Below are 25,802 nucleotides of genomic sequence, written 5' to 3' on the forward strand. Positions count from 1 at the left end.
GCTGTCCAGTGAAATGTTCTTGCTGCTTAAGTGGTGTAACTTAAGATACAAATTTGTGCATAGAATTCTCTTAAAACTCAGAAAACTTTGTAGCTTTTGAAAGACAGTGGGTTTATACTTCCTTCTCCCTTTCTCCTTTCTTATGTCCTAACCTTGCAAAAATTACCCAGTATTTTTTCAGGGCCACTTTTTTCATCCTCTGTTTTGAACACATGCCTTTTAGGTGTATGTGTATATGTGTATTTTAACCACAGTACTACATAGTATATGTGATGAGGAAATGCACAAATCTGTATACACTAACCAGCCAATTTTAAATTCAGTGACATACCAGAGCCAAATTTCACTTTCTAGGTATAGATTTATTTAAATACTTGCTGTTTTGGACCCATTAGGCATTCACAATGGGTAGTCTGTCTCTAATCTTCATAAGGACACATTATTTTTTAGTTCTTTCAATTTGTGTGAGATAAGCCTGACAGAAACATAAAATTTAACTATGGTGCTAAGGATTCAGTTAAAACTAACAGGGCTGGTCTTAATCAGGCTGCCTGACACATGGATCCAAATAGCCGGGCTGTAGGAGAGAGTCCAATGGGGAGCAGTTGGCCGTCCAAGTTCTGACTATGCCAAGTCACCGTGGGGCGGCTTCATTATTTTGTTTGAAGTAGATTCCTAAGACATCAGATGTTCTCAGTTGTAAGTTCATAAACACATTCCAAAGCCGAAAGCAAATGACTTTTACTAACCCAGAGCTTAACGCACCTTTGTGCTTAACAAAAGCAAAAAGAAAAAGAAAAAAGACCCTTGACACATTTTCACAGGAAGTTTAAAAAGCGGGACTTAAGACTTGGAGGTGGTTGAAAATTGCTGGAGGAGAAACATTTAGATGGGATAGATTTTGGTGCAGAGCGCTGTGCTAATGCTTCGAGGATAGACAAATACGTACAGAAGGCAGTCGGAACAAATACAGTGAAGGGCGATATATGACAAAAGCTGCAAAGGTATGTGGTAGGAATCCAAGAAACGAAGAGGTTATTACTGCCCGGGGTGATAAAGACTACACAGAGTGATATTTGAACTAGCTCTTGAAGGGTGTGTAAGAGCAAAGAGTGTATGTTATCATCTCTGTGAGGACAAGTACTGTCTGTTTTTGCTTTCATTGTATCCCTACACCCCGCACAGTGCCTGACATGGAGGTGGTGCTCATGAAATTTTAGCTGAATGAATGAATGAATGAGTGAGTGAAAGAGGAAGCAAAAGAGAGAAAGAAGAGATTTCCAGTATTTGGAGTTGGCAATATTCCATTAGGTGACATGAAATATTTGAATGCAGAGAGGTCCCAGGTGAGGCTGGACACATAGTGGGGACGGGATCTAGGTTGTGCTGTAGAATGGCAGAAAGACTGATTAGAGCTCTGCTTTAGGCTGGGAGGCGGAGGGGTGGGGTGGGGGGTGTGTGTGTGGGGGGGATGGCTCTGTTTAAGCTGTGGCAGGATTGGATTAGGGCGGTAGCAATGGGAACAGAAGGACCAGATGGGGGAAGAGGCTAGAAAGGATGGATTGAGCGTATTTGGGATTGACCACGTTGGGAGGTGGGGAGGGGGTGGTGAGGAACTGAAGGTAGGTTCAAGGTCCCTAGCTTGGGTGACTGGGAGAAAGTGGCACCTTAAAGTAGAATGTGTGTAAATCGGAAGGAAGGGTTACTTTTTTTATTGCTTGGTTTTATTTTGGGGATGGGGAAAGGAAGTAAGAAGGGGAGTTAATAATGAAAGTAAAAGACGAGTCTTTGTCTTTTGGGATCTTTAAGGAGAAAATAGACAATGCCTGCCTGGGATATTTAGGTATTTACTTGTTTAAAAACTGAGAAGTTGGGTGGGACACTGATCTTAAGTTCCTTTCTGGCTCACTGATTTGAATTGGGATTTCTACGGGTAAATGTCGAATTTATTGTTTCTTTAAAAAAACATGCTTTAGTTTCAATTTACCTAAAAAAACTTTGGTTTTGCTAATCATACAAATACTTCCAGGACCACCAAAGAATCAGATGTTGAATGAGAACCATCAAAAATATCACTTTATTTATTGAAAGCATGTACTATTCGCAGTCCTCACAACTTGAAAACATCTTGTAAATGGTCACAATTTTTATTTGTCATTGACAGTGAATTCCTTTATAGGAAATAGTTTGTGTGAACTATAGTTCTTGAATAAAATGTTTCACTTATTAATTTATACATTTACTATTTTGGTCTTAAAGATGTTCAAATCCAATTGATGAAGCGGAGAATTTACTAGTTTGGACCTGTTCTTTTGCTATAAAATTTAATTTTCATTTGGAGAACCAGAAAAGATGGTTTATTTCACCTTTATTCTCCTTGGTGGATATACTCTAGTAAGGCATTTATCCAGTTATTTCTGGGAATGTGGCATTCTAGTGAGGCAGCTCCTACAAAGAGTTGGGAAATCACATCTTGAAATATGAAAGCAGTTTTGTAATTTGTGGAACTTTTCTAAGATGAATCTGCATTTTCTTCTTGAAGAGTTTATTGCTTTTGATTTTGCTTTTTTTTCTGCAGTACTCAGACTGTATTATTATAAGTACATTGGTTGTACAGTTTCACCATAATTCAGGGATGGTTCCAGCCACTCCTAAGGAATCAAGGGCTCTCTGCTTATGTAGCAGATGGTGCCTGTTTGCTAAACATCTTGTGTCTTTTAGTCTTTTTAATTTATTCAGTTTTTATTGGTGACTAACTGCTATGAGTTGAGTATGTTTTAGGTGCTGCTTTTGGCATTACCGTCAATGTACCAGCCTCTAATAGCCGCCTCCTCTCTATGATCCGTCTGATGAGTCTAATATACTATGTGTATGGAAACCGGACATCACATTTTATTAGCCTTTGCTACAAAATAAGACTAACTAGACTCAGCATGAGAATGGGACTCTCTTATATATGCAGCTAAAGGGCCTGGATTTTGTGGCAGGCTTTAGAAGAAACAACATGACTTTGTTTTTGGCTTACTTGCGATTCTCATTTTTTTAAATCTTGGTTTATTTTTGAGAAAGCGAGAGAGGGAGAGACACAGACAGACAGAGCACAAGCAGGGGAAGGGCAGAGAGAGAGGGAGACACAATCTGAGGCAGGCTCCAGGCTCTGAGCTGTCAGCACAGAGCCTGACATGGGGCTTGAACTCACAAAACATGAGATCATGACCTGAGCCAAGTCAGATGCTTAACCTACTGAGCCACCCAGGCATCCCTTAACTTTTTTAATGTTTACTATTTACTTTGAGAGCAAGAGAGACAGAGCAGGAATGGGGGAGGGGCAGAGAGAGAGGGAGACACAGAATCTGAAGCAGGATCCAGGTTCTGAGCTGTCAGCACAGAGCCTGACACAGGGCTTGAACCCACAAGCTGTGAGATCATGACCTGAGCCAAGTCAGATGCTTAACCTACTGAGCCACCCAGGTGCCCAACTGTGATTCTCATTTTTATTCCAGATTGAGATTTCTGAATTTGAGATTCTTGGATAACTGATGTCTTATTCTGTACAATTCTCTATCTTTTAAGAGGGTCTGGTATTAATACAGCATTTGCACGACTCCTGGTAGTTGATTATTGGTTCTCTGCAGCTGAATTAATCTGAAACATTAAAAACATTTTATTTGTTTCTAACTGTGAGATAAAAAGGTTTAAAAAGGTCTCTTCTAGGGAGCCGTGAATGGTGGGCTTGTAAAATATCAAAATATTGCCTTTCCTGTTCTGCTAAGACCCTCACTACTGTCAAACATTGTGTCTTGTTCCACAAGCCCTACAGCAGATTGCCTGCAGCTCTGGAAAACCCAGAAGTAAAGGCATAAGATGATTTTAACATGGCAAACTCTCAGAATTGAAGGGGCTCCTAAGAAAAAAGGAATTGGGCTGATGTATAGTGGGGGTGAGTCTTTTAGATTGGGAGTTACTTCTGGAGGCTGCCCTGGGAATAAGCCGGTAATAAAGATACAAGCTGAAGGGGAGAAGGTAGGGCTGGGTTCCTGACCTTACCCTGCACTAGAGAGGCGGGTCATCTTGCTATTCTCTGTCCCCATTACTGCCCTTCCTTCTTAGGTCATTTTTGTCAATTTTGTCTAATTGGTCTTAGTGTGCACCCAAAGCTAGTACAATGTGATATCTGGTATCTCTCCCCACATGAACCTGGTGTACAGTTTAGAAGGGTTAAATTGTAACAGGCAGTACTTTTTGCAGATGAACCAACCACGTCTCAATCTTTCATTCATTACTCAGCCATCTGTGTGCCAGGTGCTAGGGATATAACAGTGAGCACATTTGAACCCAGCCCTGTGTTCATGGAGCTTATAGTCCGGGGTGGGGGGATGGGTAGGGAGGATATTAATCAAATATTAAGAGGTGGGCATGGGAGAGGGATCAGGGAAGAATCCCCTGAGGAAGTGTGACTAGAGCTGAGACCTAAAGGGTAGGTAGATGTTAACTAGGTCTGGGAGGGTGATGTGCTAAAGTCTGAGGCAGGAACTAAAAGAAATAGCTTGGCTGGAGCTTACTAGTAATAAAATGAGGGAAATGAAGCCCCAAAGAGAGATAGGTAGGGGCTGCACCACCCTGGGCCTCACAGGCAAGTGTGCGAGTTTTGCTTTTAATTCCAAGAGCTTAGAGAGGTAATATGATCATCACTGGATTTTAGAGTAATTATTTTCCTTTTCGAGGCCTTATTTGCTTTATGAAATGTGAGGAAGGTTAGTCTTTTATGTACAGGACATCAGTCATTCTTCTGTTTTCTACCAAAGCCACAAGGATACTGTCCCCATAGTCCTCTTGCCTTTAATACCTGCCATTGAATAAAGGGGTTAATTTATACTGCTTGAGAATGTTTCTGTGGGAGTGAATTTTAATTTTAGCTGTGCATTCCTGAAGAAATGTATTGTTTTCATTCCTGTGAGTCTCAAAGGGGGTTTTCATTCATTGACTTGCTCCAAAGAGGGAAGTCACAGAATGACAGACTCTGATGCTGGAAGGTTCCTTGATACCATCTAGTCTGTTGTTTGGCTTTAAGGCAGAGTTGCAACACTAACCCATTTTATAGCAGCAGCAGGGCCTTGCTATTCACCCCAGGTTAAGAACGTACAAAGTGGAGGACGCTTCCTCATACTTCTGGTGTTGTGTACCTGGTCTTTCCTAAAAACCTAAACTAATGTACCAAAGAACAGGAGTCAGAGTGGATATTGGGGTTCTCTCCTTACTTTGTCATCTCAACAAATGTCAAACTTCACGCAGATAAGTAAAGGGTAATGAGATCAAGCTTCCTACCATATGAAGCCTCTTTCTGGTCTGTGGGTTTGTTCCCCAGCTGTGCAGAAAGCATAGTGAATTTCAAGGAGAAGGCTGTAAGGTTCTTCCCCTTCCTGGAGGGGATATTCTGAGGGAAATGCCTTTGTACCCAGAATCAACACCCTGAGAGGGCAGAATGTATCAAATAGGGTGACTAGCCCTTGGGAAACATGTGAACTGTTGAATGGGTTTGTCCGATATGTATAACTAGAGTCTTAGACTCTTTAGAGTCTATTTTATATACATGTAAATGTATATATACACACATGTATACACATAATATATAGTACAATATATGTTATAGTCTATAATGGCTGGAAATTGGATATATGATATGATATGATATTATATTTGAAAGAACTTTAGAAGTCTTACTTCAGGAGCTTTATCTGATAGATGAAGATGTGGAGTCCCAGAGAGGCTAAGGCACCAGCCCAGGGACATTGAGTGATCTGGTAGGGACTAGAACCCTTTGCTTCCCAATGGTCTTTAGTTTTCTGTCAGACTCTATTTGACTGAATGGAGCTGGGGAACTTCTTCCATGTGCCGACTCTCTTCCCAGGCAGACAACATCAATGTGACTGTGGTTTGTTATGCTACAAGGGCTTGAGCATAAGCCTTGAGCTGTAAGGGCTTTGGACTATACTTTGATCTTAGATTAATGTTTGCTGATCAATTGAAGCCTTTTTGAAATTTGATTATCAGGGGTTTCAGCCATGTATAGGAGCTTTATCATCTGAAAGGAGGAGTGTGGATAATATTCCAGAGATAGGGAAGGTATTAGCTGATTAATGTCACCAAAAATTTATATGCACACACACTTATAATCTCACTGTGCTTTGAAGGGTATTGCTACTTAGCATTTATCACACTGAGATAACATATTTACTTGTCTTCTCATTAGGTGGTGAGCACCTTTTGAGTAAGGAATGGCAGTCAGCAGGCTTTCAGTAAATATTTGAGTGAGTCAATGAATGGACAAAAACTGTCAGCAGCACTGGTAAAAAATTCATGAGTTGGTACGCCTTAAAATGACCTTATAGAATTTTTCCATCCTATTTATAAAGCAGGTAACCCCCCCCCTTTTTTTTTGTATTGTCAGCACTCTGATTAATATGCTAACTTATAGTGCCTTGCTCAGAGTGGGTGCTTATAAATTGTATTGAATGAATGTGTGTTGCTTGGAATATAGCTCATCTTTTTGCTGAGGAGTTGAAAAGTTTTAGATGAAAGTTCTTATATGTAGAATAAGGTACAAGAGTGCTTTAAGCAATGATTCCTCTGGGAATGGGCCCACTTAAAGTTTGTTTGAAAAACCAAACACAAAATAGTGATATGTCATAAACTTCATAAATCTTGTGAGAAGAGCTAGACATTTGGGGTATAACAAAAAGGCTTCTAGGTCCAACTTGTTTTTCCCTTCAAGTCTGTAGGACCAGCACTATGGGTGTTAGGTGACCTGTGGGTACTGGGTGACCCTGTGGGTAGTGGATGACCCTGGTTACATTTGCTCTGATTCTTGGGCTCCCATTTCTTTGTCCTCTTCAGAAGGAGATGACCCTCCCCACTTGCAGGACTCCAATTCTTTTAATTTCTTTCCTTCCCAAACAGGAAAGAGTTTGATTTTAGCTTTTTATACTTACTGAATAACAGATAGATGAAATGATTTTTACTTAATAGTTCATGAATTTCATTCTGGTTATTGACCCATAATTGGCCAACCTACAAGGGGAAATTTACGAATAGATAAGAGGGATTCATTTGATCGGTCATTCATTCATTTAGAGGGAAAGCTGAAGGTACTCTGAAATAATAAAATAATGTATCCACGGTTTTCCTTGCCCAAATGAGCCCACATGAGACCAGATTACCCATCTCTCCCCCACCCAAGAAAAAAGAGGTGGCCATTGCTTGGCTGTGGCTCTGGAGGCCTCTTCCTGGGAATTGCCAGGATGGAGAAGACTCTATGTAGAGTCATTAATTTCAGGCTTAGGAGCCCATTCAGCCCTCACGTTCCTTTCTTGTGTCTCTACAGGGCTCTCTGCCATTTCTCATCCCCTTTCATTGTTCCCAGGTTGATGACCTTCCATTTCTTCTCTTCTACCCTGAGCCCAACTTTTTCATTCTCTTGCCTTGGTTGCAATTTGCAAGTTGCTGAAGTACATATTTTATACTTTTTAGCACATTTGACTTACTTCAATTGATATCAGTTGGTTTTTGTATTTTAATATTTCTCTCTAGTAATGATCTGGCCTATTAAATGTGTTTCCATTTCCTCCCACCGCTGGTAAGGAGAATTCTTATGAAGAAGCATGTTGTTGCTAGGTATTTACCCAAAAAATACAAAATACTAATTCATATGAATGTATGCACCCCAGTGTTTATAGTAGCATTAGCCACAATAGCCAGATTATGGAAACAGCACAGGTATCCACTGATAGATGAACGGATAAAGAAGATGTGCAATTTATATGCAATGGAATATTACTCAGCCATAAGAAAGAATGATATCTTGGGGTGCCTGAGTGTCTAAGTTGGTTAAGCGTTTGACTCTTGATTTTGGGTCAGGTCATGATCTCACGGTTTGTGAGTTTGAGCCCTGCATTGTGCTCTGCACTGACAGCGTGGAGCCTGCTTGGGATTCTGTCTCCCTCTCTCTCTTCCCGTCCTCTCCTTTTTCTCTATTTCTCTCTCAAAACAAGTAAAAATAAATTAAAAAACAAATAATGAGGAGCTCCTGGGTGGCTCAGTCAGTTAAGCATCTGACTTTGGCTCAGGTCATGATCTCATGTTTTGTGAGTTCAAGGCACACATTGGACTTTGTGCTGACAGTGCAGAGCCTGCTGAGGATTCTCTCTCCTTCTCGCTCTCTGCCCCTTCCCCACTTGTGCTCTTTCTCTCAGAGTGAATAAATAAACTTAAACAAAAATTAAAAAAAAAAAAAAAGAATGAAATCTTGCTGTTTGCAATGGCATGGGTGGAGCTAGAGAGAGTATCATGCTAAGTGAAATAAGTCAGTCAGAGAAGGACCAATACCATATGATTTCACTTATATGTGGAATTTAAGAAACAAAACAAGTGAGCAAAGGGAAAAAAAAGAGAGAGGCAAACCAATAAACAGACTCTTAACTGTAGAGAACAAACTGACGATTACCAGAGGGGAGGGCAGCAGGGGGGTGGGATAGGTGAAATAGATGATGGTTAAGGAGTGCACTTGTGATGAGCACAGAATATTGTCTGAAGTGTTGAATCACCAAATTGTACACCTGAAACTAATACTACACTATATTTTACCTAACTGGAATTTAAATAAAAACCTAAAGAAAGAAAAGGAGACTGTTGTTGGAAGGTGTCTTCTTTACTCATGGCATTTTATTATATCAAAAGTTGGTGATAACCCAGAGTGGTGGAAGCAGCTGTGACCGTTTTTTGCCTCAATGATCTTGACATTTTCAGGATCAGTTAGAAAACAGTCAGAAAACGATACAGAAACATAAAACAATATTATTATAAATGCAGTTATATTCTTAGCAATGCAGGCATTGTGAGGAAAGGATATATAAAATGGCCTTAAGATAGAGTTTGTTGGGGCGCCTGGGTGGCTCAGTCGGTTAAACGGCCGACTTCGGCTCAGGTCACGATCTCGCAGTCCGTGAGTTCGAGCCCCGCGTCGGGCGCTGTGCTGACTGCTCAGAGCCTGGAGCCTGTTTCAGATTCTGTCTCCCTCTCTCTCTGACCCTCTCCCGTTCATGCTCTGTCTCTCTCTGTCTCAAAAATAAATAAACGTTAAAAAAAAAAAAGATAGAGTTTGTTGGCTTTGTATTTGCCTGTGGAAGTTCTGACTTTTGAAGACCTGTTCTAAATTGCTGTTGGCTGGAGACGCCTGGGTGGCTCAGTCGGTTAAGCGTCCAACTTCGGCTTGGGTCATGATCTCACTGCTCATGAGTTCGAGTCCCGTGTCGGTCTCTGTGTTGACAGCTTGGAGCCCGGAGCCTGATTCACATTCTGTCTCTGGCCCTCTGGCCCTCCCCTGCTTGTGCTCTCTTTCTCTCTGTTTCTCAAATATAAAATAAAACATAAATTAAAAAAAATAAATTGTTCTTGGCTATGCATAGGTTTTGACTGAATTTCTTAGTATGACTTGAAGCTCACCCCACGTTTTGTGAAATATAAAAGCTGGCTCTTTGAGCTTCAAGATTTTGTGACATGGGAAATTCTCTGGGTTCAGGTTGTTTTGCTTCTACCTTTAACATGGTGCTATGGCCAAGATGGAGGTATACCTTCTTCATTGTAGATATCTGATGCTCTTACAGCAACTTGTTTCTTTGAGAGATAGTAGAGGAGAGTGGGGACAGGATCCTTTTCTATTTTTCTATCTTCCCCTGTTCTAGGTCCCAAGTTGTCTTTTTGGAAATATGATTCCCTTGAACAAAAGAGAGTAGGAATTACCAGAGCCTAATTTCACTTAGGGAAATATGTGGGTCTCTGAAGGGGAAGGGTATCAACTGTCTTCAAACACTTTATCTGTACCTCACTCATGATACTTGGTATTTTCTCCAGTGTTGTATAGTTATTTTTGTTCTCATTTTATCTTTTCATCTTGATCAGTGTTTTCTATCAGTGCAGAACGTTTGCTGCATTGATGGAAATGTATATTTTCATTTTCCAAATCAGTAGTCATTAGCTACATGTAGCTTTTGAATACTTTAAATGGGCTAATATGATGTGAGAACTGAATTTTTAATTTATTTAACTTTAATAGTTAATTAAACATTTTTAATTTGAATATAGTGGACACAAAGCTACGTTAGCTTTAGGTGTGCAGCATAGTGATTCAACTTCTCTGTGCATTATGCTGCACTTACCACCAATGTAGCTACCATCTGTCACCCTACAGCACTTTTACGATACCATTGACTGGATTCCCTAGGCTGTACCTTTCATCCCTGTGGCTTATTCATCCCACAACTGCAGACCTGTATCTCCCTCTCGCCTTCACCCATTTTGCCTGTTCTCATCTCTCTTCCCTCTGGCAACCAGCAGTTTGCTCTTTGTATTAATACCTCTGGTTCTGCTCTTTGTTTATTCATTTATTATTATTTTTTTTAGATTCCATATATGAGTGAAACCATATGGTATTTATCTTCCTCAGTCTGACTTATTCCACTTGGCATTATATCCTCTAGGTCCATCCATGTTGTCACAAGTGGCATGATCTCATCCTTTCTTGTGGTTGTGTAATATTCAACTGTTTTGTGTGTGTGTGTGTGTGTGTGTGTGTGTGTGTGTGTGTGTATACATACACACCACATCTTCTTTATTCATTCATTTATGCATGGGCATTTGGGTTGCTTCCATAGCTTAGCTATTGTAAATAATGCTGCAATAGACATAGGGTGCATAGCTTTAATTAATTTAAGTTTAAATAGCCACAGGTGGCTAATGGCTACCATGTTGGACAGTACAAATCGACTTAAGGATGTAGTGTGTCTTTGATTTACTTCTTCCTGTGTTTTTGGAGTATACTAATTTACTTATCTGATGTTTGGTGAAACTGGTATGTTTGTTAACTGTGTTGCTTCCAAAATGACATGTGGTTAAGTTGGCTGTGCAATTAGAAACTCTACAACTTTGAGTTTGAGATTGAAGTTGGCTTCCAATGGTTAGCACAAAAATGGAATTAGATGCCTTAAATTCCTTGTGCTTTCCTGAAATTTGTTCAAAGTGAATCTAAAATGCTGATAAAACCATAATTAAAAATTCTAGATTTACCTTAACATTCTGCAAGTGTCAACAGTCATGTTCGAGTAGGGGAAAAACAGATTAGTTAAGAGCGTTGCTTCCAATAACTTAAGGACGAGGACATCTGTGTTAGAATTAGGACTACCTTAATCATGCTGGTAGGTGCTTATTTTATATTCTTTTCATTTTGATTCTTTTGAATGGATTCTTGTTCACCATCCAAGACAGGTCTGTAATTAGGTATAATAAGCACAGTTCATTTTGGATTCATGTGTGTTTTGTTTATACTTACAACACAGCATCACACTGGGGACTTTAGAAATAAATATCTTTTTATTTTTTATTTTATTTTTTTTAAGTTTACTTATTTTTGAGAGAGAGAGAGAGAGAGAGAGAGAGGGAAAGTACGTGCACAAACTGAGGAGGGGCAGAGAAAGGGAGACATTAGACTCCGAAGCAGGCTCCAGGCTCTGAGCTATCAGCACAGAACCTGACGTGGGGCTTGAAATCACAAGCTATGAGATCGTGACCTGAGCCCAAGTCAGATGCCTGACTGAGCCACCCCGGAGCCCCAATAAATATCCTTTTGTTTCCAATCATTGCACGTTTTCCGTTTTGGCAACCCTGTGTTTTTACTCTCGTGAAGCCTGTGTATAGGGACAGGAAAATTTGGTGTTACCTGGAATATAAAGTTCCAAAATATTACACACTTGCTTAATGTAGATAAAATATACAAGTTTAGTATTCTTATGTAAGGCAAGTGGCTCCTGGCAGATTTGATGCAGTGCAATGACATATCTATGATACTCTAGTTTAGGTAGCAGAAAAAAATTCAATGACTCCCTCAAAAGAAAGGTCTTTTGGGGATGGGTTTTTTTTGAGACTTGTTGATATTTAGAAAATTTATGGTCCAGGCTAAATTGAATTTGAGCATTAATGAGCAAAAATTCATAATGAGAACTCATTCATTGAAGTTTTAATGTTATGAGCAGGATATTCTTCTAAGCTTGTAAGGTATAACATACAATCCTTGTGTGAGAGGCTTACTCTGTAGTTGGGCAGGTAGGATCTACACTTAAAGATAATTCACAGCATGCGATAGTGTCTCAGATAGTAAGTTTGGGGAACTTTGAGAGGAGGCTAGTGTTTCCTAAGGGTGACTGGAAAAGTGGGATTTGAACTGGGATTTTGAGGAAGCTAGAGAGGAACAGAAAGAGAAATAGGAGGGCACTCCAGGCAAGGAGATCAATGTGAGCAGAGGCTTGGATTAAGAATTTGCACGGAGTATTTGGGAATAAGGAACGGATGCGTTTGTTGAAATGCAGATTCCATATGGGACCCATTAGGGGATAAGGTCGTCTTGGAAGCTAGGGACATGAAATGTAGGGCTTTGATTGCTGGGCTGTGGAATTATTCTGAGGGGAGTAAGGAGCCATTACACACCTTTGAATGATGGGAAGATATGTGAGAAGCGAATATTGTGAAGATTAATCTCTGGAGTGGAATACAGGATGATTGGGCAGGGGAGAGGGAATTTAAACAGTGAGGATGTGAAATGAAGAGCCCCTGCACTTTTGTTGCTAACGTAGGACTAGAAAAGCAAGGGATGACTCAGAGGAGTAGCCTTTCTGATAAATGAGAATGAAATTGATATTTATTTGTTGCCCTTTTGTGATTGAAAGTTTCATGCCCAAGTAACTGGGAGAAGCGAGAAGTGTTTTTAGTCTGGTGGGCTGATTTGAAGGAAATATGGGTTGATTTTATTTATTTATTAAGAAAACATTTTTTTTCTTAAAGAAAAAAAATTTAATGTTTATTTAGTTTTGAGAGAGAGAGTGAGACAGAGCATGAGCAGGGGAGGGCCAGAGAGAGAGGGAGACACAGAATCAGAAGCAGGCTCCATCCAGGCTCTGAGCTGTCAGCACAGAGCCCGACATGGGGCTCAAACCACGAACCATGAGATCACGACCTGAGCCAAAGTCAGATGCTTAACCGACTGAGCCACCCAGTCGCCCCGAGAAAACATTTTTTTTAATGTTTATTTATTTTTGAGGGAGACAGGGCAAGTTCAGAGGAGGGGCAGAGAATGCTAAGCAGGCTCTGTGCTGATGGCAGAGAGCCCAATGCAGGTCCTGAACTCATGAACTGTGAGATCATGACCTGAGCCAAAGTAGGATGCTTAACTGACCCACCCAGGCTCCCTTAGATGGGTTGAGTTTTAGATGTTCTAAGTTCCAGGTGATGGAAGGACCTGTAGATGTAGGTTCGGAGGTGGTTGGAGATGAAAAGACTGATCCTGGGTCTCACTTGTAGGAGCCATCGCTCTTCTGTAGGGTCATCAGTGAAGTTCATGATAGTGGGTAAGAGAGATCTGCAGACCGCTGACTGTATCCTGGAGATGTCTGCAGAGAGGGAGATGGGCCAGTGTGTCATATAATGTGGAATGCTCAAGGAGAAGAAAACTGCCAGAAGACCACTAGGTTTAAGATACTTGAGAACCGAGAGCAAAGTTTGAGTGGAGTAGTTAGAATTGGTGACTAAGTAGGTGATAAATCCAACTCGGAAGTGAATGCACATGTTATGTTCATCTTGCTTCTTTTGTGGCCTGCTTTTTAATCATTTTACTGAGTGTCCTGGCAGGGAGATAAAACAAGGTGGAACTCAAAAATGTCCAAATAGTTCCTTATTAAGAGACTAGTTACGGTAATTGGGTGAAATCATTAGTTATTTGGAGTATATGAATCAGTTTTATAATGACCCATATTCCTGAAGATAACTGAAATTTGCAATTTTAGTGAAAGTAAAAATGAGCATTGATGTTCCTGAAAATTATATTTCTACTAAATACTGCTTTTTTTTTTTTAAATCCCAGTTTTTATGCCGATTTTGGACCTCTGAACTTGGCAATGGTGTACAGATACTGCTGTAAACTAAACAAGAAACTGAAAGTGAGTACTATGGTGATGTTTATATTTTGTTATTGGAAATTTTAACTTTGAAATCTGATCACTGGGACTGCCGTGCACACACCATTTAGTTAGGTAATCTTGATCTTTGGATATTTATTTGAGTAGTTTACTCTCATATAAATGAGAAGTTGAAACTGATCCACCTGATTACCCCATAAAGGACATGTTAACCTCTTCCATTTTTCAGGATGAATTGAAATGTGAGCTGAATGAAGTCATTGGAATAGCGATCTAAGAAAGAAAGCACAAATACCTTTCAGGTTGCTGTTTAATGAGTCTATCAAATTCCTCCCTAGGATGGTTTTTCTGAAACCAGGTGATGAAGGCACTCATCACGGCATCGCAGTAGCTCTCAAGCTTTTCCTGTCTGATCAAGATTGAAATTTTTATGTATTTCTTGGAGGTCATCTTTGTAGAGTTAGCAGCCAAGTGGGATGGATGAGCTAGTAGTGATACAACAGGGACTTTACCTGTTGTGACAGAATTTGGATCATACATTCAGTATTCATCTGTATTTTTCAACGTTTATTTATTTTTGGGACAGAGAGAGACAGAGCATGAACGGGGGAGGGGCAGAGAGAGAGGGAGACACAGAATCAGAAACAGGCTCCAGGCTCTGAGCCATCAGCCCAGAGCCTGACGCGGGGCTCGAACTCACAGACCGCAAGATCATGACCTGGCTGAAGTCGGACGCTTAACCGACTGCCCCACCCAGGCGCCCCATGTATTTTTGATTTACATGTTTTTTTTTTTTTTTTCCTCTTAGACTCTAAACATATATGAGGGAAAGCATTACATGTAATCCTGGTTTTGGTAAATTTATTTCATCACATAGAGATATTTATCTTTGTCTTCCAGTGTTCAAAATGAGGATCTTAAATGTAACGTTTCAGTTTGGAAGGTCAAATACTACACAGCATGCTGTTAAAGATAACCGTGAAATTATAATGCTCAGGTGGCTTATTCTTTCTGCTAGTTACAGTGTAACTGGTGTGACGATGTACAGTACTTTGTACATATTAGCTGTTTAGTGATCTTTTGATTTGATTGATTTTTATTGAACTTAGGGATAAAAGACTGTAGTGGAGAATTTCCTATAAAATATGTTGTATATTTATGAATTCATAGATTTTTGTCATTGATCTGAAAATGCTAAATGGTCATGGAATGAATACCAAAGAGAGATTTTTATTTTAGTCAATAATCATATAACATAAGGTCTGTTGCAATCAACTGTTTAAAGAATTAATTTGTAAAGTATTATCTGACTTGAAAAGGTGTATGTAAATTCCTTTAACTAAACTGGTCTACATTTTTCAGAAAAGAAGCTACTGCCTATAGTTTAGAAAATAAAGTGGAAACTTTTGTAATCACCAGGGAAGCAAATAATATCCTAAAAAGGATTTAATATAAAAACATAAAGTGGACTTTTAGTGGATGATTAACAAGGAAAGGATAATCCATAAATAATTGAAGGCTATTACTTCCTTTTGAGGACCTAGGAATTTTTTTTTTTTTTTTGCTTTCTTGATTAGTCCTGTTAGTATGTAGTTGGTATGAACTGGGTATTATAATTAACAATTCAGGACCTGACCATTACTTGGAAGATCAAAGAGAAAAGAATCATTATTTCAAAAATAATTTTTTTGGTCTGACTCTGTCTTCTGCTTATATCAGTTACATAAAAGTAGATGGCTTGAGTAAGGCTATTTTTCTACCATATTTTACACCAAACTGTATAGGTAAGTGTATACATGGACTTGTTTTGATTTGTTTTCATTTACAAAGCTTTCTTTCAACATTATGCAAGTTTAATAGAGTTCAGCATCCCTTGGTTCATTTCAGGGATCAGGTAATCTGATGGATGCCTGGAAGGATATTTTTTTGCTTTAGTACTGCTAGTAGATACCCTGTTACTTGCTGAAGGAATGAATTTTCAAAACCCAGATGTTGATAAGTCATGCGTTATCTCAAAGCATCCGAGTAGAATCTCTACATTGGGAGAAATGACTTGACTACCAATTTGAAGCTGCAATTGCTTCAACCTTGTGTAATCTCAGTTTCTTTAGCTATAAGATAGGGATTATAGAGCTTTCACAGAGGGGTGGTTAGGAGTATATTGCAAAAGGCTTTGCAAATTTTAACGTCTTCTACAGAAGAAAGTTACTAATGGAACATTGATGACTTTGAATAGGAAATAACAATAACATTTCTTCAACCAAGGTTATGAACACCTTCCCAGTCTCCTGGCTGTCATTTCCATATGCAAAAGCTGTTTGATATAATTTTAGGGATCCAAATGACAATTTAGTCTAGCCAGTTCATTTTATGGGTGCAGAAAGGAAGGCCCAGGAGAAGCAGGTGACTTGTCCAAGGCTACAAGGTAAAGTGGGGGCTAGATTTCAAGGCTTGTGACTTATTCATGCTCCTCTCCACCTTCATCACTGGAGGAGCCTCTGTGGTTTATAATCTTCATGTGCTCACCCACAGCACTGCCCCAGCTGACTTTGCCCTGAAAACATGTCCATAGTGGCCTTGAGGCTCCTCTGCTTCGTTTGCTCCAGTGACTGTTACTGCCACTCCAACTACGTTTCTTCCAGGAACTCAGACTCCAGGCTTTCCTGCTTTAAATGTACCCTTCTTGTTGCATACCTCCCACATTCTGTCTCTCTCACCTTCGTGTAATCTCCAGGCCCTCAGGCTCCCTATTTTCTCAGTCCATCGGATCCCTGTTGGTGTTTCTCATCTGCAGCCTGTGTTCACCCATTTTGGTAAGACCTTTGGGCACCTTGCTTCCATGCCTTTTGTCTTGCTTGGCCTCACAGCTCCCACCCTTGGTGTCTTTCCCAGTGGATGATTTCATGTGCTAACTTACTGATTTACTCAAGATTGCGGTACTCCGGCCACTGCTGGCTGTGCACTTTACCCTGAACCACACCAGTTGCCCCACACAATGGCTTGTGACGTCCAGTCTGACTTGAATGTCCTTTTCCCCTGGTTTGATCACTCCTTGTTCTTTATGACCTTGTTCAGACACCGTGGCTTCTAGGAAGCATCTCCTTGTCCTTCTGAACAAGGTTGGAGTTGCCTCCCGTTTGGAGATCTTTATTATTGATGAATAATTCCCTGTTTACATTGCTCTCTTTCACTAGACTATACCCTCCTAGCAGATGGAGACATGTCATAGAATTCAGTGTCTCCAGTGCCCAGCACAGGGTCACCAGACACACAAACTTCTGTTGACCTTATCACGATCCCCTTGACTTACAGGTCCTCTTTTATCTTTTTGTCTCTGGAGGTTTCAGAATATTCTGCCCTCACTATTTTCATCCTCACTACGCACTGATTTCTTAATCCTTGGCTGTCTCACTTTTGCTTTCCTTACCCTGCTGAAACTGCTCTAGAGACATCTTAAAGACCAGATATGATGGTATTTACTTGGTCCTCAAACCCTACATCTCTGAATAATTTGGCACTATTTTTTTTTTTTACAGTGAGAAAATTTTTTTATTTTTATTTTATTTTTTATTTTTTTAATATGTGAAATGTATTGTCAAATTGGTTTCCATACAACACCCAGTGCTCATCCCAGAAGATGCCCTCTTCAATACCCATCACCCACTGTCCCCTCCTTCCCACCCCCCATCAACCCTCAGTTTGTTCTCAGTTTTTAAGAGTCTCTTATGCTTTGGCTCTCTTCCACTCTAACCTCTTTTTTTTTTTTTCCTTCCCCTCCCCCATGGGTTTCTGTTAAGTTTCTCAGGATCCACATAAGAGTGAAACCATATGGTATCTGTCTTTCTCTGTATGGCTTATTTCACTTAGCATCACACTCTCCAGTTCCATCCACGTTGCTACAAAGGGCCATATTTCATTCTTTCTCATTAATTTGGCACTATTTTAACTGATAACAGCTTCTTAGACTACTGTTCATGTGTGGTTTCCTAGCTTTTTTAGGCAACATGTTATTTTCTACTTTGACAATTTTTATTTCTTCCAAAAAAGCTTTTATGATTTTTTTGTCTTTTATTTGACACCTTATATAGATAGGTAATATTTTGCAGTGCATTCTGTTCCAAACCTAAATTTTTAATTTTTATATTTTCAAAAGGTATTTTTTTTCAAGTTGATGATTTGAGGCAGTGATTTATTGCTATTTTTGTGTGTGTGTGTGTCAATATGCCCTCTATTCCCAGGGATCTTTACTATAATTATGTTGATTAGAATGGAAAATTATCCAGCAAACATCGACTTAGTTTCAAAAACCAAAGGCAGAAAACACCATCACCAACAAAAAACCTATTTTTAAAAATTTTAAACTATATTTTAAAAAGTGTAAGTACTAAGAGTTATGCAGTAATAGGTTGTAGTTTGCAATTTTTGGTCGGTAGTTACTGTAATGAGGGAGATAGTCCAAAAAAAAGGGAAGATTTGTTGAAATGAGAACAATTGGTAAAACTGTGTAAGTTGTTTAATGTAAAATGCCATCAGTGATTGATAGATTAGACCAGAACTTGCTAATTTGGTATTTCAGGAAATTCATAAGCCCCTGAAATTATATTTAAAATTTTGTGTGTATTTATATTTTCTTCTAGAAGATTCATAACTTTTTACAGATTTTTTTAAATGTTTATTTTTGAGGGAGAGAGCGTGAATAGGGGAGGAACAGAGAGAGAGGGAGACACAGAATCCGAAGCAGGTTCTAGGCTCTGAGCTGTCAGCACAGAGCCTGATGTGGGACTGGAACCCACAAACTGTGAGATCATGACCTGAGCTGAAGTTGGCTGCTTAACCGACTGAGCCACCCAGGCACCCCTTAACAGATTCTTAAAGGGATTCTTGGCACAGACAATGGTAACAACACTGGGCTAGGATATACAGGCTTCTAAAAGGGAAGAGTGTTTTAACAAAAGTTAACATAGTGATATAAAAAAAAAAAGTACCTTCTTTAAACTTGGTCATTTAAGAAAATCTTTCAATGACTGATACAATAATATGAAAGTTTAATAATCCTATGATTGAACCAGCTTTTCCTAAAATGGTCAATACAGTTTTAACTGCTGATTTCACTTTTCCTTTGAGAAAACTAAAACCTCAGTCTGTGAAAAAACTATCTAAGAGCATCACTGAAAAAAGGGGACATTTTCTAGGGCAGTGATTTTTTTTTTTTAAATACTTGCTCTTATGAATCAACAGGATAATTATAGTAATCTTGAAAACTGTTTTTAAAAGCTTTAAAAGAATATTGACAGAAGTGTAATTTTAAATGTACAAAACATCCCACATAGGCCTTTCAGGTTAAAAGGAGAAGGGGGGGTGGGCCTGGTGAAATGGACAATTGTATTAAAGCACTGAGTACCTGGCAGATGGTGGGGGCTCTGGGAATGTCCTTGTTGCTGAATGAATCAGTGCAGTAATCCTATCTGGTAACCAGGCACCTGCCAGTGTATCAGGTAGTTTGTACACAAGAACTCTTTTGATATAATGATCAGACCACCCTCTTATTATAACTACAAATACATGTTGAGATTTCCTCATGAGGTTATATTGTTTCAGGTTCATGGGCTTTGGGGGGAAGAAAAACAAATTATTCTGGAGACAGTTCACGTAGTTTAAAGAGGTATCAGGCATTCTAAAGCAATGTTAATTCACATGGGAGTAGGCATACACAGAGTTTGCAAGGTACAGAGTCCTTCCTGATTCCTTCAGAAATCCTCAGGCAAGAACTTCTTTAATGGAGAATCCCCAAATGCCTTCCACCAAATCTTTATGAACAACTTTTCTCTAACATTTTGATTTCTACTCTGATCACATGTGCCATTTCATTAATGAAACATACTGGGTTTAAAATAAAATGGACCACACAGAGACACCTTTTTCTTTTTAAAGAAACTATTCAACCTATTTTGTTTTAGCTCTAAATGAAAACATAAACCATATTTTGTTTTGTACAGCCAAAGAAAATTTTCAAGAATATCCCTTTCCTGGGAAAGTTGGAGGTAAAACATGTAGAGGTCATGGCTGCTGACAGGAAGACCTGTTCATTTTATCGCTTTTGCAATGAGGTGACAACTGATTGCTTTGGAGACGCTGATTGCTGCAGCCATTGCTGGGCTAGCCTAGTCACCTGTAAGAGAATGATGCCTTGGTCACCACGGTCCCCATGCTATAATCTACTTAATCTGAGCGCCATCACTGGCAGAGCTTGCTTGTTTAGGGAAGTGCATGGGTTCTGGTTTTTTTTTTTTTTTTTTAAATTAAAGAGCATATTGTCCAGGCCGCAGTAATGTCTTCCTGAGCTCCATCAGGCTGATTTACAGTTTAATTAAACATGGTGTTCTAACCAAATGATATGAAGATTTTACTTTTAAGCATGGCAAACAACTTTACTGGAAGGCTACTTAAAAAATCTGTTGTTCTGAATGATGCATTAGCTCTTGTTTTTGTTTTTTGCGTTTTGTGGGATTTTTATTTTTTTATTTTTTTATTTTTTTTTGGCTTTGAGCTGAATTGCACTATCTTCGACCACCTCTTGTTTTGGAATGGTTGAGTAGTTTGTGGTCCCCTGCCCTAAGCTGAACAAGTGCATGATTTGTTATGTCACTGCCATCCGAGCAGAGCCTGGGCTATTTGTGACTCATGTAGCATGTCAACATTTTCTCTTTCTGAGTTGCTGTAACTGGTTTTTCTCCAGGAGTGAGCCCTCCAGAATGCATCGTTTCACATAGCTTTCCTTTCTGAGATAGAAAATGGCTGCCTAGGGTCAATACCCTCATCTTAATTTGTATTGTTCTCTCATAACAGTTGTCGTACTTCAGTTTATAAGTACTGTTAAATGTTTATATGCTAGATTGCATGCTTGTCATGATTTACATAGCAGTGGTAAAAGTCTGATTCTCAGGTAAGCAGTCCAGGTCTGGAAATTTCTATAGGTTCGGTTATATTAATTGATAGATATTCAATACTGTATTCTATCTTTTATCTAGTTTTTACCTTGCTACATGAAATAATTACTTTACCTGTAATTGAGATCATTCCATTGCTCCTAGCTATGCTGTGAATGCATCCCTCGGTAGTCCTTCTCTTTTGTTCGTAATAATCCTTGGCCAGTACCTCTCCCTTGGTTAGCATCGAATATTCATTCTACTGTGAGTGCTATGAGATTGGAGACTGAGGTTCTGCTCCCCTTGTTACCATGTCGTTCAACACTGTGTTTGGCACACATCAGCTGCTCAGTCCATGCTGACAGAACCCACAGACTTCCTTCAGCCACAGTAACCCAGCATGCAGCTTCAACAAACTGGTTGCCTAGGGGGCTGCATTCAGTTCAGTCATGCTTTCTTAGGCATGCATGCTCTTTAAAAACTTTGAATTCATGGTCAACATCTGTAATTTATGAAAATTTCCACTTAATTCTGAATTTTTGGCTTCTTTTACATATTAAAGTGTGTGATAGTGGGCTCAGTTTCCTACATGAGAGTAGGAGGTTGGAGCTCAGTCTGCTTGGGATAGGGCATGCTCTTCTGGTTTAACACCTGACCCACTTCAAATTCTTGGCCCCAGAGAGCATCTGAACTTGGACCCTCTGGAAAAATGCCATTTAAGGCAGCTCAGTTACTGAATCATTAAAGGAACTTGTTCCTAAGGTGTTATCATCTGGAGTGCAAGAATTTACAAATTGTGATACAGTTTTCTGAGGAATCTGGGGCAATGTGTTTTTTATGACATGCTTTTAAAAGGCATTTAGCATGATTTGGAGTTCCTAAGAGAATTTAAATGTCTTTTGGGGCTACTCAACCAAATGGATAGTGTTTTAGGAGCCACATAAAACATTTCCTGGGGTGACAAGTCACATTTTTATGCAATAGCATAGTGGATTTTGGTGTGCCGTCCCTGGACTGTCAGCATCAACATTACTGAGGAACTTGTTAGAAATAAAATTCTTGGGCCCTGGTCAAAAACTCTACGGTTGAGTCCCAGCAATCTGTATTTTAATAAGCTCTCTAGGTTACCCTGAGCCAGTCTGCTAACAGGATTAAATATAATAATAAAATATAACTTAGATTGATTTTTTTTATTTCTGAAAAGTTTTAGTGAGATTGATTAATTCAGCCAATTCTGTTGACCTGAGAATTATTTAAATTTTGCACCATGAAACTTACTGTGACCTTATAAATTGAGATTTACCAAAACTATCAAACTCAGTGAGAGATTTCTGAATTTCTAACATCTACCATATTTGCTGAGAGAACTCAACTGTCTGTGATCTGACATAGGAGAAATATATTGGCCAAGTGTGATAAACCAGGCCGTCTTTGGCTCCTGGCTTATGTTCTCTTGGTAAAAGAGAGACACAGAATATTCATTATACTTTGGCCTTGCCCATGATCTCTGGTTTGGGAGTCACTCTGTGTCTGGTCAAATTGGACCCCTCTGGCACTGTTGCTATGCTTTAGGAAACGACAGACTGTAGCAATAAATGTTAGCTGTTATTATAGAGGGCTGGCTGTGTCCACTTAAGAAAGCTTGGAAGGATATATACTGCATATATACTGTAGTTGCTAGGTAGAAATCTGAAATAAATGTGGATAGGGGCTGCAGGTTATCATTTGTAATTGGTCATGTGCAAGAGCAGGCAACTAGGCCAGAGGTCTTAGTATTCCTTCTGTGACATCCTCAATCCCTTTGTATTTAAGGCTATATTCATTTGTTTTTCCAGTGTCTAGCATTACTTTGCTATTGTACACAGTGTTTTTGTAATCTATGGGCTGCTCATGTAAAGCAAAAAGAATTTGTTAAGAGCAGATAGCTCACTGAAAGCCAGAGGTGATGGTCTAACTTTGCAAGGGCTCTCCTTGAAGGGCCTAGTCAGCATACCCGGCCACAGAGGAGTTGGGCCAGAGTAAGGAAGAAGCAGTTCTGGTTGGAGGTATTAAGTTCTCTTGGTATTGGGGTAGAGTCTGAGAAAATACCTACTGGGCTCATTCATAAAATGGAATCCTTTTATCTGCAGACTGTCCCTTTCTTCTTCTCCATGGTAAGTTCCTCCATGAAAGATCTTAAAAATGAGCCAAAGCAGGGCGCCTGGGTGGCGCAGTCGTTTAAGCGTCCGACTTCAGCCAGGTCACGATCTCGCGGTCCGTGAGTTCGAGCCCCGCGTCAGGCTCTGGGCTGATGGCTCAGAGCCTGGAGCCTGTTTCTGATTCTGTGTCTCCCTCTCTCTCTGCCCCTCCCCCGTTCATGCTCTGTCTCTCTCTGTCCTAAAAATAAATAAACGTTGAAAAAAAAAAATGAGCCAAAGGTTTCTCTAAAGGTACTGGAATCATCAGTGTCTCCAATGGATAGTATCATTTCTTCTGGAGTGCTTTAATATGTAGTAGGTTTTTTTTTTTTTTTTAATTTTCTTATTTGTAAGTAAGCTCTACACTCAGCATGGGGCTTGAACTCACAACCCCCAGATCGAGAGTAGAATGCTCTACTGACTGAGCCATCTAGGCACCCCTGTAGGTTATTTTTAAAATTTATATTTTTTTAACAGAGGGACATGTTTAATATTTGAAAGTAGAAAATATTAGTTTACGTATATCAATCTAATCATACAAAGCATTAGCTAAACAATTGGCAAGATGTTTTGTTATCCCTGAAACAAAATTTGTTTTGAGTAAACTCTATGGCTAGTGTGAGGCTTAACTTATGACCCCCAAGATCAAGAGTTGCATGCTCTACTGACTGAGCCAGCCAGGCACACCATCCTTGAAATTTTTCATTTCAGTACCAGGTTATCTGCTATGTTGAACAGCATTGCTGGTGTAAGACTGGGGCAGAGTGACCTATAAGAGGGAGGCCTGGCCATGGCAAGGCAGAAAATTAGGAAAAGGCCAGTATGACATAAGATTTTTCTCTGTTATCATTTACTTTGAATTAGTTTTGATTCCTTGAGTGAGAACTGAGCCTCGGTGATCTGACCTGGGAGATACTGGCCAAGCTTCACTAAGCAGATCATTTCTTGATTGTAATACTTTTGAGACTTTACTGAGAAAAATAATTGAATTCCAAAAACCTCGAAGCAAGGCAAATGCTAGGAGCTTTAAAAATTACCCTAAAAATTAGATGGAAACTATCGTTTAACTGATATAAAAAAGTTAGCTATTGTAATGTACAGCATGGTGATCATAGTTAATAATATTATATTATATATTTGAAAGTTGCTAAGAGAGCAGATCTTTTTTTTTTTAGATAACAGTGTAAACATAATTTATTTTCTCTGCAATTACCCACATTTTTTTTTAATATATGAAATTTATTGTCAAATTGGTTTCCATACAACACCCAGTGCTCATCCCAACAGGTGCCCTCCTCAATACCCATCACCCACCCTCTCCTCCCTCCCACCCCCCATCAACCCTCAGTTTGTTCTCAGTTTTTAACAGTCTCTTATGTTTTGGCTCTCTCCCACTTTAACCTCTTTTTTTTTTTTTTTCCTTCCCTTCCCCCATGGGTTTCTGTTAAGTTTCTTAGGATCCACATAAGAGTGAAACCATATGGTATCTGTCTTTCTCTGTATGGCTTATTTCACGTAGCATCACACTCTCCAGTTCCATCCACGTTGCTACAAAAGGCCATATTTCATTCTTTCTCATTGCCACGTAGTATTCCATTGTGTATATAAACCACAATTTCTTTATCCATTCATCAGTTGGTGGACATTTAGGCTCTAAGAGAGCAGATCTTAAAGGTTCTTATCATAAGAAAAAAGATTTTGTAATTGTGTATGGTGATGGATGTTAAAAAATTATGTTTCCATCCTATAGGCAGCTTCTAGTAGGAGATATTTAAAAATAGTTAAAATTTGTAGGTATATTTTATGAAGAATATTCTTTATCTGATGTAATTTCTGTAAGCCTGTAAAGTTTAAAAAATTCTTCTGAAGTCCGTAAAATTTTAATTTGTATTATATTTACTTTAATGCATTTTTAAGTTTACAGTGAAAAAAAAGTTTCCTTCAGAATTTCATCTTGTAGCTTCATGGTTGCTGTTGGAGGGTTCAGGGAGGTCTCTGCATCCCAAATACTTTAGAATAAGAAAGAAAAAAACAAAAACCAAACAAAAGCAAAAAGTTTAAAAGCAACCAAAAAAACTGTTGGTGATGGAAGCACACCATTATGAGTTTGTCCCTTTTGGCAAGTGGATTTGTAAAATAAATTTAATTCCACATTATTAAATGATAGCAATTGTTTGCTGTGAAATCTAAATTCTTAGTGGAAAAAGGCATCAAAACACATAATCCAGACTTCAGGGTCAGTTGTGGATATTTTTCTTCCCCATGAGTGTTTTAGGGAACCAGTAAATGTAATTAGTTAGGGGCTGGGAACGAGAAGAGCTAAGTCCCTTAGGCTCAGCCTGACTCATGTTTACGGGGGCCTGGCCTGTTTAAGGCAGTGTTTAGGTGTTTGGGATTAGACACCATAAAATATGCTTATATCTTAAGGGCTTTGATTCTCCGTTGGGTAAATCAAGCCTAACTTATTGATGGAGAACAGTAGGTGGCAAAAACAAAGCAAAAGACAGACTTGCAACAAGCAAATACTAAAATAACAAAAGGAAATGTCCAGCAGTTTTCTCAAATTGAGAAAGCAAGGAGACAAGTGTCAGCACCATTGATAGTGACCTTGAAGTCTTTAGATAACCTCAGTGTTTTGACTGAACTGAATTGAATAAAATGTACTTTTTAAAGCTTTATTTCAT

The 25,802-nt window shown here is 39.2% G+C and overlaps 1 protein-coding gene across 8 annotated transcripts in view; it reads left to right on the forward strand.

Annotated features, from left to right (window-relative positions):
* CDC14A (cell division cycle 14A) overlaps positions 1-25,802 on the forward strand; it is a 204,711-nt gene that overhangs the window by 8,360 nt on the left and 170,549 nt on the right. For 5 of the 8 annotated variants that reach the window (XM_053214526.1, XM_053214527.1, XM_053214531.1 and 2 more), the window contains exons 3-4: positions 13,961-14,036; positions 20,012-20,056. In XM_053214526.1, the coding sequence (XP_053070501.1) occupies positions 13,961-14,036; positions 20,012-20,056 (121 nt within the window). The remainder of the gene's footprint in view (positions 1-13,960; positions 14,037-20,011; positions 20,057-25,802) is intronic. The other 3 variants (XM_053214524.1, XM_053214525.1, XM_053214530.1) reach the window with 1 other exon arrangement.

The sequence above is a fragment of the Acinonyx jubatus genome, chromosome C1 (assembly GCF_027475565.1).
Source record: "Acinonyx jubatus isolate Ajub_Pintada_27869175 chromosome C1, VMU_Ajub_asm_v1.0, whole genome shotgun sequence".
NCBI lineage: Eukaryota > Metazoa > Chordata > Mammalia > Carnivora > Felidae > Acinonyx > Acinonyx jubatus.